This window comes from Hipposideros armiger, unplaced genomic scaffold (assembly GCF_001890085.2).
Source record: "Hipposideros armiger isolate ML-2016 unplaced genomic scaffold, ASM189008v1 scaffold_995, whole genome shotgun sequence".
NCBI lineage: Eukaryota > Metazoa > Chordata > Mammalia > Chiroptera > Hipposideridae > Hipposideros > Hipposideros armiger.
In genome coordinates this window covers 171,247-186,646 of record NW_017732345.1, presented here as the reverse complement: position 1 = coordinate 186,646, position 15,400 = coordinate 171,247, and the positions used below count along the sequence as shown (strand labels likewise).

The 15,400-nt window shown below is 38.0% G+C and overlaps 1 protein-coding gene across 1 annotated transcript in view; it reads right to left on the bottom strand.

The window, feature by feature from the left end:
- The window catches only part of CPA3 (carboxypeptidase A3), a 28,941-nt gene extending 15,444 nt beyond the window's left edge, over positions 1-13,497 (bottom strand). The window contains exons 1-6 of the mRNA XM_019631372.1: positions 13,384-13,497; positions 13,214-13,289; positions 10,439-10,563; positions 1,600-1,702; positions 1,373-1,474; positions 228-329 (exon numbers count right to left, since the gene is read on the bottom strand). Coding sequence (XP_019486917.1) covers positions 228-329; positions 1,373-1,474; positions 1,600-1,702; positions 10,439-10,563; positions 13,214-13,289; positions 13,384-13,451 — 576 coding nt within the window. The 5' untranslated portion in view covers positions 13,452-13,497. The remainder of the gene's footprint in view (positions 1-227; positions 330-1,372; positions 1,475-1,599; positions 1,703-10,438; positions 10,564-13,213; positions 13,290-13,383) is intronic.
- Between the last annotated feature and the right edge of the window lie 1,903 nt (positions 13,498-15,400).

Here is a 15,400-nt window from a genome sequence, read left to right as displayed (position 1 = left end):
AAAAAAATGTCTTTTAGTTTTAAAAACTGTCAGCTGGATTTTAAGAAGCTGGAAGGAAGGTGTCAATTTTATAAAAACTGAATGCTGAGTGAAATCCAGAGCATTTATTTATTTCCTGACAGCTCCAAACATGGGCTCTTCTAGTTAAGTGGAACTGCTGCCACTCAGTGAAGTGCAAGAGGCCTGACAATCAAAGCGGAATTGGATGAGTGTTCCAACTCACTTACCTGATAGACAAACCACTGGCAGAATGCCGGGGAGATCCATTCTCGTGCATGAATTCCACAGTCCATAAAAATAGCCTTTCTTCTTTCATCCTTTTTCCCAACCTATTTAAAAATGAAGTTGAGGAATTATTTGCATGAACTCACACATTGATCCCTGGTTTTCCAATAACGCATTCATATTCTCAGAGCAATTCTTTCCCCTGTCTTCTGTTGAATGAGTGTGTAAACACATATTGTTCTCAGGAAGGACCATGGCATATATCCTTAAATGTCTATACATAATCCATAATCGATTACATAGTATATATTTCAAAAGTTTTCCTTAGTATCAGAGTTGCCGTTAGGGTTTTGGGGTTTGTTTTGTTTTTGTATCACAATCTACTGTTTTTCTTGTTTCACTGCTAACATTCTTTTGTCTGAAAAATAGATTATAAAGTTGTTTCTGTTTCTGCCATTTCCTTTCGTTTTTCTGTCTTGATATACTGGGGATGTTTCTCCTGGAGTGGAAAGGATTTTGTAGCTGTGTTTGCAGTGGGGAAGAGGAATAGTAGTTGGATATTTGAAGGGCTGTCATTTTGAAGAGAAGTTAGATTTGTTTTGAGTGGTTGGAGAGAATGAATGGATGGGAGTTCAGAGTAAGGAAGGGCTTCCCAGTTATTAAGGGGATGCTTCAGGGAGCAGTGGCTTTGGATGTACAAAGATCCAGCAACAGCTGAATGACAATTGTCAGCGTGGTTAGGGAAGGGAATCTCCCATCAACATGGGGCTGAAATGCCTCACTTACTGGGATCCTATGATTTTATGATTCTTAAATTTCTCTTCTCTCCATGACATTTTAGTCATCAGCTTCACTGAACTTTAATAGATGGAAAACTGTTTAATACACCAGCAACATCATAAACTCTTATAGTAAAAATACAGGATAAGATATTTGTCTGGGTTTGACCACTGTGTCTGACAAATGGTTTAATTAGGGACGTTCTTGGTTCCACCTAAAACAACCTGTTACTTCTCTTCCTGAATGGATGTCTAGGGCTTAAATGTTCTTTAAAAAAATTATTGTATCAAAATTATTTCAAAAAGTAACTTTTAAACTCATGGTTTTCAACAATAATAAAAATCAGTAGTTCTTGAATAATTTTTACCTTGAGAATATATAGTGGATTATCTTCAACAGTAGTTCCAATTTTAATACGAGAGACCATTTCAGGACGCTTGTGAACCATTTTTTCAGTCCAAGCAACAATCTTAAGAGCAAAACCAATTTGAGGAATTAGAAAAAAGAAAACTAAGTGACAGCTGACAGAAAATGTTGAGGATAACCCCCCTTATTTTTCTTTTTTCTTGAAAGCACAGACATTACATACTGTACCTTGTCCCAGTTATTGTATTTTGCATAGCTGTGCCTGCCTGGGATATCTTCTTTAACATCAAACTGTTTCTCAATCTCTTCTTGTAGATTACGAATCAAGATTCTGTTTGACAAGGGAATGATAAAATACACATTTACTGGAGAAAGAAAAACAGTTATCTTTCATTTGCAGACATTTTTCTCTTCCTTTTTCTTTATCTTAGATCATGTTTTCCCTGTTTCTTGATTATTCACTAACGATTTTCTTTAGACGTGTCATGTGTCTTGCTTCATATCTTCCCATTTATCGAGAGCTGTGCTGTCCAATATAATGATCTACAGCTGCACATGGCTCTAAAGCCCTTACAATAGGGCTTGTCCAAAAATAGAGGTTGCTGTACATGTAAAATATCTTACTAATAAGTTATATTCATTACATGTTGAAGTGATATTTTGGATATGTTGGATTACATAAAATATTTTGTTAAAATTTTGCCAGTTGCTTTTTACTTTTTTAATGTGGCTACTAGACTATTTAAAATTACACGTGTGGTTTGCATTACACTGCTATTGGTCAGCACTGATCTATAGTCACTCCAAGTCTTTCTTCAGAGCACACACACATTCACAAACACATAACCCAGGCAACAAGGGATATTCTTCTGCATAAATCTACTTACTGTCTCATCATTTCACACTTTGAGAGCTGGGAGAAATGTGAGTAACAACAATAGCAAGTAAGTACTTACTCTGCACTCACCACATGCCAGCCATTGCTCTAACTAACTTATGCACATTAACTCATTTCATCTTCACATGAGATTATTATCCTCATTTTACAGATGAGAAAACTGAGGCAGAAAGCATTTAAATAACTTGCCCATGGTTACAGAGCTAGAAATTGGCCAGGCTGGTCTAGAGAGGGTGAAATAAGATGCAGGAAGAGTCACTGGGAGGGTAGGTTGGGGCCCAGAAGGTTGTTTCTCTACCCTTTTACCTGTTTCATCTCTTCCTGAGCTATCTCACCTCATCACCTCCTTACTTCCTGAATCCCACAGCTCTAATGGCAGCCTAATAGCTGTGCACATTTGTATCTCCAGTTCTGGCCTCTCCTCTGAATTGCCTCTCACTAACCTTTTCCCCTTCCTCTCCTGTGGCTTGCACACTCAACTGTCTACTTGACATTTTTCATCTGCACGTTCATTTAATATGGTCCAGGTACTGCTTTATACACATTATTTTCTTTTGTCTTATCAGTATTACTACCGTTTTATAGATGGGGACATTATTGCTCAGAAAGTTTAAATACATAGAAGTAAATGTCTAACTGTTACATTGTTTTGTATACCTGAAACTAAAACAAAACAAAACAAAAAAACTCCTGGAAGACAAAAAAAAAAAAAAAGTTTAAATACAATTTATGCATTGAATGACAGCTTGTCTGACTTCAAGATTTATGTTTCAAAAATACCATTGTCATCATATACACAAATATTTTAGTATATTTTGTCTGTTTAGGGATTTTCTGTTGTGCTCTATTGATCTGTTTTCCTGCTCTTGTGTAAGCACTAAATCATATTTAATTATGGTTTTAATATTGAATTTTAATATTTTATTAAGTGTCTCCTTATCTTGTTTTCAAAATTTTTGAGTAATTTTACCTGTGTTTAATGAACATTTTGTCAGAATTACTTTAAAATTATTAGGAAAATTGGCTTTTGATTAAAATTATATTAAATTATGAATATGTTTGAGAAGAATCTTATTAATAGTAAACTATACTATAGCTTTATTTGATTTTTCAGTAAAATTTTGTATATTTTGTTCATTGTGAGTGGTTTTTCTGTTGTAAACACATGGACTGGTTATTACTGATATATTTAAAAAATGTATTGCTTTGCTTATAAGTATATAAGTATAAGTATATATTAGGCACTGTATTAGTTTAAAAACTATCCTTTTACTTCTAAGATTTTTTAGAGTTTAAACTCTATGTCTTTAGAGTTTCCTGTGTAGTTATTTCTTCTGCAAAAATTATACTTTCTACTTTTTTCCAATAGCTATTTGTTTTTCTTTATTGCATTGGCTAAGCTCTCTAGAAAATGGAAATAATAGTGGTGAAAAAGGGTGTTTTATTTTTTTCCTGGTTTTAACAAGAAAATCTGTCTTTCGTCATTAAGTGTAATATTGATTGCCGTTTTGAGATTAATATGGCAGTGTCTATTTATATGATCCAATTATTATCCATTGATGTATGGTTGCATTAAAATTTATTATTAGATACTTTAATATGTTAAATATTATGTTGCATACACAGGAGATTTACAAACACCCTCACAAAAAAGCCTTGTTCCTCTTATTTTAGAAACAGTTATAAAAAGCTTATTTAACCTAGGAATGCATTGGATACAGGGAAAACGACTTGCACGAAGCAAGCATACTATCAGTAGGTGACAGCTGACAGCAAAAGAAAAAGAAAGCAAAGTAAAACTCCAGAGTCAGAAGGACTTAGGAAACACAGGGTCAGATATAACTCCAAATGAACCAAAATATTTTGGGAACTTAAATAGCCCTTGAGGATAGCATTCTCTTACAACGTAGCATGAAAATCTGTGTTGATAATTATAATCGCTCAACCAAAGGTAAAGTGTATTCAGCATATGTACTCTATTTTGCAGAGTAGAGAACTGAGGTTTATAATGGAAATATTTTGTGAAATATTTAAAATAAAGGGTTTTTAAAGTTGTATTTATCTGAACAACTTCTTTATTTGGATTGTCTCCCTTTCCATTGACATCATATAAAAAAAGCAATTCCCTACTTTTGTTGATGAAACACATATGTATTTTCCTTCTATTAACAATGAGTCCTGTGTAGAAAGATGCTGTCTATTTTTAAACATTTTTTTTAGTCATTTAGGACAGTGTCATGTACTCTTTCGTTTCCATAAATCAATCCTATCAATAAGGAAGCAGGAATCTAGTGGGAAGAGACTTGGTGGTCACACATTCTTGGATTTCAACCCCAGTTTGTCTACTTAATACTTACTGTGATATTGGATGGCTAACTATCTCTCTGATTTTCAGTGTACTCACTTTTACAATAGTACCAAACATACCAGCCAGGATTGCGGTGAGGATGAAACTGAGTGAAATATGAAAGGTCCTTGGCATGCCACAGGTACTCAGTGAACTTCAGTATAATAGTGTAGATGAGTCACAGAACTGACAACCACTTCACAGTTTTAACATGTCTTTAAGCCAGGCTTTGATGGTTTGCACTCGTTAGACCCTGATTTCCTCAATTTCTTATGATAATGAACTGTGACACAGCAATACCCACTCTTCCTGTGGTTTCTTCTTGCTGATTGACTGACCTGAGTTGGGAGGCAGAGCATAAATGAGGTATACTCCTAATTAGAGTTTATTTAGCACAGGAGACCAAGTACTGCTCATGAATATTGCTTGCCATTAAAGCACTGACAAGCACATTATAATGCACATTATATGTACTTCACTCTTTGCTTGTCTTTTGATTTACAGTGAATCTGGGATTTCTGAGACAAATTGTGACACCAATTTTGGAATCGGTGGGACATGTTGCGCTAAAACTCACAGGAAGCCTGAGAAGGTTGAAAGTTATATTTTGGGTGGTCTCTGTAGGCCTAATTAATTGTTTTAAGGTCTGAGAGCATGTGGCTTTTGCTTCACCTGCGTTAATAGAAGTAGAGGAACCAGGCAAAGGAGAAATTTTATGGTCCCAAAGGTTGATTTGTAACATAAGGCAGTATTAATTAGTCACAGGAAGTTTGTATCTAAGAATAGTTTTAGACGTAAGCTCACATTAATTTTGTTCTTGTGATAACAGCAGCAATAGAAAGCCATGTGAGCTGAAATATGGCCTTTCCACAAATGCAGCTGCACGAAGACATCAGAATGGTGCCAGATTGTTGCTGATAGGACTAGAAATTAAGCCTAAGGTTGAAAATTAAGAACTAGGGCAGATGTTATTTTCATGAGCCTTCCAGTAACCAGCAGCCAGGTTTAGGCAGATATAGCCAAATTATTTTCTCTCATCTATTATTTTAGCACTCCAAGATTTGCTTAATTTATTAAAACTATATCTAAATGTAGGTGAAAGGATAAATATTTATTACTGAGGATTTAATGATATAAATGGCTAATGCTTATTCAGTCTTTCTTATGTGCCAGTCACTCTGCTTAGCATGGTATTTACATTTTATCTTTTAATCTTCACTTCTACACTATTAATTGGATACCATTATCATCCTCATTTTTATAGAGGTTAGGTAGATTTCCAAAGTTCTCACAACTGGTAAATTACAGAAGTTGAGATTTGAACATAGAGATGTCTGCCCTCTAGCTGTGAACCAATATACAACAAGGCCTCCAGCACAAGAAATGGAATCTCTGAGTATTGCCTTCTGACCTGTCATTTTCTTAGTCTGCCGAGGCTTGTACAAAGTTTGCCCGGTTGACCAGCTCTCCTGGAAACCTGTGTCTCAATGTCAGGGAGCAGAGAAGTTAAGAGAAGAGGTGAGGTGAATCCTATTTTGACAATTTCAAGGCGCCCCCTTCTGCTGCTTTTAGAGAGGAACAAAGAAGGAATGGAGAACTGTGGGCCAGTGGGCAGCGGTCCCCTCTTACCTGCAGTTTCTCTTTCTGTGCTTTCAGTTTCCCACCGTCAACTGTGTTCCAAAAATATTAAATGGAAAATTCCAGAGATAATTCACAAGCTTTAAATTGTGTGCCACTCTGGGTACCTCATTTCATTTTATCTCGTAGTTATTGTATCATTTAACATCACAGGAAGAAGGGGAGTATAGTACAATAAAATATTTTGAGAGAGAGAGAGACCATATTCACATAACTTTTATTATAGTATATTGTTATAATTGTTTATTATTAGTTATTGTTAATCTCTTATGGTGCTTATTTTATAAATTAGACTTTATCATAGGTATATATGTATGGGAAAAACCGTGTGTGTGCACGTGCGGGCAGTGGGGAAGGATGTTTCAGGGAGGCACAGTCATTGGCATCTTATAGACTGGTCTGGACTTCTGCCCCTCCCCCATGTCCACATTCCAGCAGGGTAGGGGCTACTCAGAAAGCATGATTTCAGGTTTCCACAAGATGTCATTTGCTCCCAGTAACTCCTTAACCGGGTTATCATACATGTGTATCAAACTCAGCACTGTACTGACATGGAATTCCCAACATTTGAGGCATTCCTCTGTGTTGGATAATAAATTTTAAGGCATTAATTTATTCACTAGAAAGGAAAGGGAGCATCTAGTGATAGCCTGTCATTATCCTCTATTGCAGTGTGTGTGTGCGTGTGTGTGTGTGTGTGTGTGTGTGTTCTCCCGTACAGACACACACAATTGTGTAACACATGTATAAGTAGTCTTTCCTCCACTTGATTTAATAGAAGTAAAGGAACCAGGCAAAAAGTGATTTTATATTCCCAGTCAATCTGCATGAAACACCATTTTAAAGATGAAGAAAATGAGGTGGAGAGAAGTTGAATCAATTGTCAGTGTTAACTACCTACTAATGCTTGTTTTAAATAGGGCTGGACAGCCTCGCTCCAGAATCCACATTCTTACCGACCCCACTCTTCTGTTTTCTACCACGACCAACATCTCTCCAACATCTGTCTGTAGCAGGTAGCTACAGACTTGTTTTACTCTTGGGCAAGTGATATATGAAAACATAGAGCAGAAGGAAAAATGGATAGGATGAGATATGAGAATGATTTATTTGATGAAATACTTATTTTATAGGACCATGTATATACTTGGAATATGAGTTTGTGTCTTACTGAATATTATTAGTATTCATATGAGGTGTTGAGATGGCTGTGTCAGTTTGGTATATTATCTCTTTTGCATTCCTCCCTAATCTTAGGTGGATCTTAATGAGATTCTACTTAATTATATCATTTGAGTTTTATTATTAATAGTGCTTTTTCTGAATTGCCTTTCATTTATTTTATAATTTTAACTTTTGATCAAAGTAAAGATAGTCTAAAATATATCTAAAATACAGATATCTAAAATATAAAAAAAATCTGTAAAAACTCTAGGGTTTTTAACTGCTGAATCTAAATATGGTGTCTGTCCCTTTATTCTCAGCTCAATGGATGTGCTTTCTTTTAGACATTTATTCAACAGTCTGTTCAGGTTATATGTATATTTTATTTTATTTTATTTTATTTGGCCTTTTATAATTTTGTAAAAGTGTAAATAAAAAGGGAACAAACATGCTACTTTAAAATCAAATCTGTCTTAGTAATTTAAGTTTCTGAAAATTAAAAAAAAGTCACACACAGATGCTTTAAACAAAATAGTGGTTTATATGCACTGTCTAATGAAGGCTGTCTAAGTAAATCATTGTGTCAAAGCAGCCTCTTAGTGTGGTTTTATTCAGACTCGTGTTTGGGTCCAACCAGATATTTCTGTACTTAGAACCCTCTTCTGCTACTGACTGACGCCAAGTAACACATGTAATTAATATGCAGATAAAATTATCTATATAATTAGTACTAGGAGACAAGGTTTTAAGTAGTTCTTGTCTGCACAGATCACTTTACATATTTATATTTCTGAGGAAGGTAACTAATTATGTGGCTTTCCCACAACGGTGGCTAATTTGGACTAATTTCTAGAAAGCGTGTCCTAATTAGATAAAACTAATTTTTATAGGTATCTTAACCCTTTGGTTCTTATCGCAAGAAAGTATCTTGGCCTAAGACAAAGTGAAAAAACACCATTTGTGAGGATCTGAATTTAGACCTCTGGTTGAGTAAGAATTGTTTCAGGGTGGGAGAGGCCTTATAGAGGACCAAAGAGGAGGGAGGGCTGATGGGAGCTGTTTGATAAAATGGGAGGAGATAAGCCATCTGCCTGGGTGTCTTCCCTCGCAGTGATTTATTCCACTATCCACACTCATGTCAAGCAACTAGGTTTTTGTCTACATTACTAGGGTATTAAGTAAAACCTTGGATTGAGAGTAACTTGGTTTGCGAGTGTTTTGCAAGATGAGCAAACATTTCTAATACATTTTAACTTGGTAAATGAGCAAAGTCTTGCAATACGAGTAGTTTGTTTCTGGAATGAATTATGCTCGCAAACCAAGGTATATTACTGTATTTCATTTTTCCCCTGCTGTTCAAACCAAATTCTACAAAATTGGTCAGCTAAAATTTATCTTAGCTTGGGCTGGCTTCTTTGCAAGGATTGGTTGATTACAGGAATCAGGTCTATCTTAATAGATATATTAATTAATAGATATAATCCTGGTCAGGTCTATGTTAATAAAGTGAAGAGTGTAATAATCAAGGCACACATTCGAGAAGCCTGGATGTGGAGTGAAAAAAGAGACACAGTTACCAGGAGGTATATAGGGTGGAGGGGTGATGTCTTCTAGATGAAAGAATCAATATGTCCTCTGGACCTTAGCATAAGCAGGGTCCATAATGCACTGCTTAGTTCTGTGATCTTGGAGGTATATTTATAAAGTGTCTATTCTAATTTAATGCTGCAATTTATATAAGTATAGAAAAGCCCATATCAATAAACTACTTAAAAAGAATCAAATGCTGGTATAAATTTATTTTGAATATGTTCTTCCCATTTATTAACTTCTACATTTGTTTCACATCCCTCTTGATAAAACAGCAAAAACAAAGACAGAGGTCAACAGCAGCCTGCTGCTTTTTAAGCCATTCAGCCACAAACGAGAATGCTTTTTGTTTACTTGTCTTACATATGCCTTTCCTTAATTTCAGTAGGGTTTATATTTATTAAGGATATTGTAGCAATGTCATAAATACAGCCAAGCTGTGATGAGCAGCAGCACATCTTACTCTGCAACATGTTATAGGATCTTTGTCTCAGCTGGAAGAAGGGCCTTTTGAGTTCTAGCACTAAGTGAGGTAGTGGGGGCAGAAATAGCAAGTCAGGAAGAAAGAACTAGTGCTTAGCAGTGTTTGGAGTGGTGAGGGTCTTGGTAAAGGGGACCCCTAGGATGACAAGGGCTGGGGGAGTTAAAATTGGACCCCTTAGTACATCAAATTGCTAAACCTTTGACATTATACAAACACATTTTGTTTTCTATGTTGTGTTGACTTGTCATGTTCGTCATTGGGTCCCTGCTTGTTCACTGCCCTGGGGACCAGACTGCACATGGCCCATGGCTGGTGCCAAGACATCCTAATTTCCCCTTATTTCTTCTCTGTGGAACAGCAATGACTCACTTTGGCATCTTTGGCCAAAAATTCTCTCCTCTTGGATTTAAGGCTTATTGCATTGCTTTTGCTTTCTCTGAGGGAGAATTTCTTTCATAAAGAATTACTTATCTGCTATGTATTTTACATTCCCTCATCTCTTACTTAAAGTCGAACACTTATTATTTGGGTCTCCTTTTATGTATCAGGAGAATTCAAATACAAAAGCATGGTGCTGGTTGTCACCAGTAGCGTCTGAGCTCTGGGTTGATTACCTGTCAGGATGAGGAGTGTGGCTAAAGCATCCCTGCCTGCTCATGGGCACTCTGTCCTCACAGGGGCTGGCTTTTGGAGATGGCAGGTATAGATAATTGTTATTCTTGCGGATCAGAGCAAACATAGGATGGCAGTGGAGCAGCCAAATTTGATTTCATCACCTCTATAAGCAGGCCTCAACAGTCTGTTTGGAAGTAACTATGATTTTATCTCATAGTAGAGCTTTCTTTTTTTTTATTTCCCAATTAAAAAATAGTACTTCTCTTTCAATTTCAAGACTCCCCAAACTTTGAGTATCCAACACCTTTGAATATTGAATAATGGGACTTACTCATAGTGCATTTGATTTTGATCCAGGGCAGACTGGATGGACTGGGATTCCTCTTCACTAACTTGGAAATCCACTGTCATGTTAGGAGCTACGTGGTGGGCGGCATCAGGATACCAGAAATCAAGCTGTGGAGACAGGTTCAGTGTTAGTCACAGTTGTTTATTTGCTTACCCCGCACTTGTTTGTGAAGAAATGACTGTGTCATACACCATGAAAGGAGTTTGGATTCAATGTGACTAAGGTATGGACGCTTCTCTTAATAAACTTATGAGATGTTTGCAAATATATTTCAGAACTGTTCAATATTAGGGAGTGGGAAAGTAACCATTTGTGCTGATCACTTTTTCAAGACATAGTACCTATAAATACAAAAAGAATGAGCAGCTTTTAGTTAATCTGTTTGCTTTCACTATCTTGGGCTAGATTGGGGTTGTTTCACAATTGATTTAGCCACAGCATCTGTCTCTAACTGGGCATATAAATTAAATATATGGCTCCCCACCCCACTTCCCAATTCAGGTCTCAAAATCAAATGTCCCTGTAAACTCTGGAATTCCTGGAACGTTTGTCTCTTAACAGAAGGCATAATATGCAGTCCTCTAATTTTTCTAGTGGTATGTCCTCGGGCAAGTTCTTAAAACTCCGAGTTTCAGTTTGCTCCCCTGAAAAATCAGGCTAAAAGGGCTCAGTTGGGAGTGTTGTGAAGACTCTGAAATAGCTGTGAGGCCTGGGGCATGCAGGCACTTAACTGTGATTTCCCTTCTCCTTCTCTTCCTCTTGATAAAAAGTTCAGAAATTTGGTGAATGGGCTCTGAAAGATAGCATTCAGGTTAAGATAACTTTGAGAATATTTAAATTCTTGTTGTTCTTCAAAATCATAATCAATTATGAAACCAAATGAAGGTCCGCTCTCCAACCAATTGTGAAGGAAATGTTCAATTTCCAGCCTTTCCACCAATGGCCATGTCTACCTGGCTGTTTTAGAGTTGAATCCCATTCTACCTCCAGGTCAATCATTTTGAGACTGCTACGAACTAACTAATATTACTGGTTTAGTTTGATCAAAAACCTACAGATGAGATGGACGAGTGAGAGATGTAGTGTGATTTAAAGGCGAGTGAGGCAGCCATCTATCTAATCGTCATAGCGGTTTCTCTATTCTGGTGGTAATGTGAATGCAGTCAGAGTCCAGGGCTCAGTGAACTTTTATGAGCATTAATTAAGCACTGGGCCCAGAGCCGGGTGCCACCACTGTAAAGGCCAACAGAGAGTTTATGAGAAGCGGGAAGCATAGTGTGAGAGACAGCCACATGTGCATGCCACCACACCGAGGGATGCCAGGGAGAAGCACAGGTGTTCCAGGAGCACGAGATAATCCAAACTGGGTTGTGAGAGGGGATGGACAGAGAAGACTGCCTGTAGGAGACACTGCCTGAGTTGGTCTTGAAGAATAAGAGTTAGCCTTGGAAAGAAGGAGACATTCCCCCTGAAAAGAGGTGTGCAGGGCCCAGTGGGTGAGTCTTTGGTGTTCATGGAATTTGAGTGGTGAGAGAGAGGGCAGGGGAGGAGGAGGCTGCAGAGGCTGGCAGTCTGGCAGTTCATGAAGACTTTAATGCTACACCAATTACAATAGAAAATGCTTCTCCGGTGCTTATTACGGCCAGGTCACTTCTGAGCACTCCCCAAGTATTAGCTCACTTAGTTTATATAACAACCTTAGTCAGGAAGTAGGTATGAAAATTATCCCATTTGATGGAGAAGGAACTTGAGACCCGGAGAAGTTAACTAACCTGTCCAAGGCCACAGAGCTGGGATTAAAACCTCTGAACACCATACTCTTTCCATACTCAGCTGCCTCTCATGAAAAAGCTTTAAATGGAGGAATGCAACCATCAAGTTTTAGAGAGAGCAGTGAGGTTGCAGTGTGACCTGGCTTTGTGGGAGGGAGGACTAGAACCCTGAATACTAGTTAAGGGGCTATTGAAATTGTCCCAGCAGGAGACAGAATAAACAGGAACTTGGCAGTGGCAGGGGAATAGAGAAAAATGTGGATTTGAACAGGAATTAGAGGAGGTGGAACTTTTGATTGATTTGATGTGGAGATACAGGTGTGTGTGACTAGAATAAACCTCAGATTCAGTTCTGGGTTTAAATCTATTGTTGATCATTTAATTACTGTCTTTGAACTTCGATTCTTATGTTTTAAACAGGTTAAATTATGACACTGACATTGAAGATCTGTTGGAGAATTTGAAATGACGTATGTGAGGTGGCTGGCACAATGCACCTTTTGTGTAGGAGCAGCTGAATCAGTGGTGCAATGATTATGTTAGCCTGTTGGATTTTAAAAGACTGCTGTAACGTTATAAGTTTCCTGCTCTCAGAAAGGGTCATGTCTTGATGTTACCAATCGGGTCCTTCATGTTATCAGCTAATAGTTTAGCAGAAATTATGCCTCCGTGGAAGGTCAGGGTGGGAGTGAGCACGGTGGAGGGGCACAGACTGCAGGGAGGGAAAAGAGGCCCTGGAAAAGGTGTCTGACAGTTGCAGCTAGAGAAAGGTCGAGTTTGCAAAGCTTTGGGGGAGGAAAATGCAAGCAGTAACCTGGGAAAAACAAAAACAAAAACAAGGAGGATTGGCAGGCGATGGGCGGGATCATCCAAGTACCTCCTGCCTCTTGCCCTTGGCTTTGTCTTCAGGCATTAGACAAAAATAAAGAAACAGCAGCTTTTACAGAACAGATGAAATGATGAGCTATTTCTCTAACTGCTTTACCTGGTTGGTTTGGGCCAAGTCCTTTATGAGATTTGCTTGTTTTTCATCCCGGGGCTTCACACGAAGCACCTTCTCCCTTTAATGTAAAAGATGAAAAATGTGAGCTGTAAAGAGGCGTTCCTTAATGGTCTTCTCACACGGAGACTGGAATACACCGTGGTGACACTTACCTGTCAAAGCGGACGGGAGCAATCGCAAGGGTGGTAGCGATCAAACCTACAGGCAAGACGAACCACATGGTCCTTCTTTGCCTGTCCCCAGACCCTCTGCCTGCTTTATGCCTCAGCTCTTATCTGAGGGAGCAGCTGACTTCCTGTTAGGGCTCTGGTGGGTGAAATCCACCCCGCCCCCCCCCCACACACACACCTTGTGTGTTCTAGTTGGGGAGTAAGGGGTAAGATGGCAACAGTAACACTAAAGCCATGCTACTCATATACCTTTTACAATAGGGAATACCCATTTTACAGGTGGGATGGGAGGCAAATTCTTTTTTTAGCTAATAACTTGCCCAAGGTAGCAGAACTATTAATAGTATGTTCACAGAGCTGGGATTTGAACCCAGTTCTTGGTTCTAAAATATGACTCTGCCATTTGCTTGAATTGAATGATGAAAGGAACCAGTTTAAATTTGCACTCAGAACCTGACATGAATTTGGGTGTCTGGCCACAGAACTTTGGGGGGTGGTCCTTAATTACAAAAAATATGTTTTTGAAGCTACATTATACATTGTTAAATTTAAAACATTTAAATTACAAAATATGTTGACTACACTAAAATATTTTAAATAATCTGGAAAACACTGATGTGTTCACTATCTAGATTTTCTGATGGTTATGCTTTTGCCATTTGTGCTCTGTGCCTCTCCTTGTAAGGGAGTAAACGTTGCAGAAGAGCTAAGCAGCCCATCCCCACTTCTGCCCTTCTCCTCCCGCTGTCCTCTGAGGGAGCCGCTGTGCCTAAAGCCACTCGAGGCCTTCTAGAGGGTAAGATACCATAGCGTTGCTCAAATGTTTATACATTGGCTGCTGTCTTCAGAATCTTGATGCTGTAGGTGCCCAGAAAATGCTTTTTAAAGGTTGAATTAATGGAAGTCATTTATAGGCCATTTTAAACAGTATCCTGTGGGCTATGTCTTTGATCTTGAACACAACTCTGTTAATTATGGGTGATTTGGGAGAAGGCAACAACTTTACCAGAATCATAGGTAATATGACAGAGTGAGTTTAGTTAATCAGATAACTTATTAGAATTTCCTTTTAAAAACTACATCTTCACATTGACAAATGTATAGGTGGTCATATATGAAACTTCTCAGTCATGGTTGCATATTTTTATTATCAAAAATAATATTTTGGGGAGATTATAAGTTATAAATAGCAATAACTTCATTCCTCTCCATCTGATAGGTATGTGATACAATATAGTACTTTCTTTTATTCCCCCAAAGGTCCCTTTGCCCCAACCCTGCAGGTAAGGAAGAGGAGGGTTTTATAAATGGTGTCATGTTCTTGACATTGGACAAGCTCATTAGCCCTGGAAACTCCCAAAGCAAATGCTTATTCCATTGCTTCTAAGGGTCTGTTTGGCAGGGGTACAGAGGAAAAGAGGAGAGCTTAACTTTGGACTTTGATGTAACCTCAGAGGTGCTCCCAAAAGCTGGCTGCTTCACTTTGAGCAGGCTGCCTAGTCATTCTGGTCCTTGGTTTCCTCATCTGTAAAATGGGGATGCAAATGTGACCCTGAAAAGTGGCTGTGAGGGCTAAAAGAGATAGCATATGTAAGGGACTTGGGGGACTTGGCGTGTGGTAGGTGCGGAAAAATATACACGCCCATGCCCTCTAGGGAATTGATAGAGTCACCAGGTTCTGTAAACAGACTTACATTGGCCACCTTCAGGCTGTGGAACTGAGGAATATCAGCTTGTATCTCCTGGTAAATTAAAATGTGGTGACCTGTAGGGGTAAAGTATCTGGCTGTATTCATTTCAGTGTGGACTACTTCAGGGACATTTCATGTAAGTGCTTTGCTTTTTGGAGTTTTATTTTCTGACTCTAAAAGTAATAAATACTCATTGAAAATAATTTAGCAAATTACAGAAAAGTTGGAAGAAAATAAAAATCAGCCTTAATTCTAGCGTTCTGATATATTTTATTGAAGCCTTTTTCTGTGTGATTAGTTTTAAAATC